The sequence below is a fragment of the Sinocyclocheilus rhinocerous genome, unplaced genomic scaffold, assembly GCF_001515625.1.
Source record: "Sinocyclocheilus rhinocerous isolate Xijiao unplaced genomic scaffold, SAMN03320098_v1.1 scaffold3254, whole genome shotgun sequence".
In the NCBI taxonomy this organism is placed as follows: Eukaryota; Metazoa; Chordata; class Actinopteri; order Cypriniformes; family Cyprinidae; genus Sinocyclocheilus; species Sinocyclocheilus rhinocerous.
The window spans coordinates 94787-98857 of NW_015652273.1; the positions used below are offsets into that span (position 1 = coordinate 94787).

The 4071-nt window shown below is 37.4% G+C and overlaps 1 protein-coding gene across 1 annotated transcript in view; it reads right to left on the reverse strand.

Annotated features, from left to right (window-relative positions):
• LOC107714274 (leukocyte tyrosine kinase receptor-like) overlaps positions 1–4071 on the reverse strand; it is a gene marked incomplete at its 5' end in the record, with an annotated part of 255294 nt that overhangs the window by 5229 nt on the left and 245994 nt on the right. Inside the window, 3 exons of the mRNA XM_016520089.1 lie at positions 643–733; positions 1176–1310; positions 1481–1582. Of these exons, the coding sequence (XP_016375575.1) occupies positions 643–733; positions 1176–1310; positions 1481–1582 (328 nt within the window). The remainder of the gene's footprint in view (positions 1–642; positions 734–1175; positions 1311–1480; positions 1583–4071) is intronic.

A 4071-nucleotide genomic window follows, 5' to 3' on the forward strand; every position in this document is an offset into this window, starting at 1 on the left:
TGAGCCACCACAGTCATTTAAACATATACAAAATAACACAAAGTGAAAATAACATGGCATTTTTGGGTTATGGATGGAAACAACACCATGGTGAATACACAATACTAACATGAACTGTTAATGAAACATGGAAACTGCTCCTGAATAGAATGAATATCATACATTCATGCAAATCCTCCCCAGCTAACACATAAAGTACCAGTTATGTGGTTTGTTTATTTACTTTTATTTCACACGCTGAATGCTCATAGTTTCTTTTGTGCTTTAGTAAAGTGACATACAGTGCGCTGCCACATTTGCGTGTGCAGTTGAAGACTGCGCACTATGATATACGGTATAACGTCTGACAGGACAGGATAGTTCGTTTTTCTGAAGTGAGAGACTTTTTATTTCATAACAAGTTATGAAAACAACGATAGAATAATGATATTGACATTAAGCCTGACGAGATCTCATCTGACCGCAGATATTGAATCAGACAGCTCGTTTTTCGCAGACACTCTTTACTTAAACTGCATACGTTGGCAAATTCCCTGTGCACAGTATACATAATGCATATTGCACTACTGAAATTTGAAAATGCAGCTGCTAACAAACCTGCTGATGCACAGCATGAACGGACAATGTTTTAAGAGGTAGTACCTGCAGACAATAGTCAATCCTCTCCAGAATAGTTGAGAAGTTTGGTCTGTCTTCTGGTTGATGCTGCCAACTCTGTGTCATTATCCGGTACCTATTTTACAAACAAAACAATATTTGTTTACTTTCCCTTTCAGTTGTATCTTCACTAAATATCACTGCCTCATTTGAATGAATATAAGTTTTATCAATTTCAGACATAAAAAATAAGCCTTTTGCAGTTTTGTTTCAATGAGCGGCTCTGCAAGATGGTCCCCAGGTTAGATTAAGAACTTAATTAAATCAAAACTCCAGAAGTTTGATTATTATTATTATTATTATTTTATGAGTTTATTTTCAGAGATAGAAATCATACAGCAATGGAAAGGTTAATGAGGACTGAAAAATTGAGAATCAAAATTTATATTCATTAGACAATGACAGATTCTTGACATTTATGAACACAGTTTACTGCTGGCCAACATTTAATATTTGGTTTCTGTTATATGGAGTATAAATATAAATATCTTGCATATTTAAATAAAGAGTCCACTCACACTGGCCCGGGGCAGTTCTTGGGTGGGTCCATCCGGCCTCCATTAGTAACAAACTCCAACACCTCTTGGTTACTGCGGCTCGGGTATGGCATATAGCCCAGTGAGAAGATCTCCCACAGCAGAACACCAAATGACCTGAAAAACAAGTCGAAAGGAGGGAAAGTGAAGAGTAGAGTGAGATGAAAGTATAGTAATTATGGAAAGAAGAGTATTCGGGTGTGACAAAACAGTGGGGTTGCAATAGCATATGACAGAACTTGAAGCAAATTAATCTTTTAAATATGTAATTATATTACAGTGCTCACCATGTATCTGTTTTCGAGGTAAAGATTCCCTCCATAAAGGCCTCAGGAGGCATCCATTTGACTGGCAGCATAGCACGGCCTCCTTTCCTGTAATAGCTGGCTCTGTGGAAAAAAACATCCCCAGACAAAAAAAAAAAAAAGAGAGACATTGTTATGAATGCCCACAGCAGCAGAGTGGAGTGACTTATTAACTCCAGTCGCGGATCAGAGAGTGAAAAAGCACTGGAAAATTAAAAGAACAGAAATTATATAAAGACAAGATGGCCATTTCTTGTAGCTGATTCATATCCATGTTCTCTGAAGCCTTGACTTGATCCTTGGTCACTAAATTGGTCACTAAATGAAAACTGGGATTAATTGCATGCACATGCTTGGCCTTGTGTTAAAAGAAGAAAAAAGTATTATAAAATAATTACTAAGAGTATTGCTCATGGTAAAGTCGTGGGTGGCTAAATGAACGTATTGTACTAATGCCAGTGACAAGTTCATCTTTCTTGTTCATTAAATTTACAAGTTTAAGAAGTTACACTTAGCGTTTTTCTAGCTGTTAGTTTGAACTAAAACAGATAAGAGTTATTGGTTCTAGAGTACTCAATTAAGTCAAAATTAGTTGGAACAACGTTTTTAGTCATTAACTTAAAAAAATGACTTTTGAGAAAATGAGAAAATGCGTTTTTTTGCGTAAAAATAACGACTTTATTCAACAATTCGTCTCCCTGGTGCCATTTTGGAGAATATCCACTGAACGTAAACAGCGTATGCTATTCTGTGTCAGCTGCATCACACGGATACGTTGTTTTCGTACTCTCGTAGCAAAGTATTCTCGTAGCTTCGTAAAATTACTGTTGAACCCCTGATGTCACATGGATTATTTTACCGATCTCCTTGCTACGTTTCTGGACCTTGATCGTGGTAATTGCATTGCTGTCTATGGGAGGGTAATTAATGACAGAATTTTCATTTTTGGGTGAACTAACCCTTTAAGCTTCCTGATTTTAGAAGGGTAAGTTATGGTTAGGGTAGTTAGGTTTATGAAAAGTGACTGACCTAGTTCATTTGAAATGGCTTAATTTGCTTGTGGTAATCTATGGTATAATGGTTTAATTATACATACAGATATTATGGACAAGTTAAGCAAATTTCCTATGATGATTCAGTGAATCATAACAATTGCTTTCCCATCCTTACTGAAGTGAATACAGTAGTCATAAGACAGCTGAAGACTGAATGTAGCCACTAAATCTAAGTAGGACATGTTCACAGATACAACTCCTTATTGGTTCTGGACCAACATTCCTATCAATAAGATTTTAGGGTTAAACTTGGGACATAATGGAATAGTGATATTAGAGGTAGATTATATGAGAACTTAGGTTTAGGTTTTGGCCTATGATTGTTTGTTTAAAATCTTGGTCCAGAACCCCAAAAATATGTTGATCCAGCAAAATGTTCTACTTGAGTAAATCATGTCCTGTCCACTGATACCAAGACTGCACCTTAACAGGATTTACACATGTAGGACATGTTTAAATTCAGATGCAAAGATGCAATTGCAGATGCAAATTTTTGTCAAACTTCACTATGCAGAAAATATTCATGACCTGGAAATCATCTGCGCTGTGCCTTTGACGCTATATGCAAGATATATTTGCATGCAAGTAAGTGTCATGTAAAGGTACAGTAGTAGCAGTACCAACACTACATTCACATTTAATTTACACACTTGACTCTCTTATCCAAAGCAACATACATTGCATTCAAGATGATATGGAAATTAAAAATTATATAAATAGATAAATACATCCTGTCTGCAATTTTCCTAAGCGCAATCTTTCCTGAAGCAGGTCCTAAATTAAATTGTGCCATGAAAATAACTTGTTTTGAATATCTGCAACACTGTTATAACACAGTCACTATTTACTTATTATTGTACACTTACTTATAGCACAAACCAGAAAGGACAATTCTGTCATTAATTACTTTTATGTTGTTCCAAACCTGTACGTATGACTTACTTTTGTAAGTAGAACACAGAAGGAGATATTTCAAATGATGTCTCAGGTTTCTCCATACAATGAAAGTCAAGAGTGGTTCAGTTCCCTTTCAAGGGAACTTCAAACTGCGTCCTCTAGGGGTCGCTATGGGGAAGGCCTCGTCATGACCCGTGTCTGAAGCATATATTGAAAAAACACCAACAACACGTTTGCCGGCGACAGCCATGACGTCACTACCGGTGCGACTATAGTATAAATAGGCGCCGGGAGAACACATCATCCAATTCTTCATCTTCACTGACTGTTTTGTTTGAAGTGTGCATTTCTGTGGTAAGAGCGATCTCTATTCATATCATTATGGCGAGCACTAGCAAAGCGTTTAGAGGATGTGTGCATCCGTTTGACGTTGTTTGACATCTGATGACACACACGATCTATGCGTTGTTTGTTTGGGCGAAGAGCATGCACGCGATGTCCTCGAGGGGGAAATCAGCGTGCACTGCGAGCGTTTTTTTCCAAGGGAAAAGCTCCGCTCTCGTTTGTCTCTCTTTTCGAGGAAAAGAGGGGCAGCCATCTGCTTCCCGCGATTCAGGACCC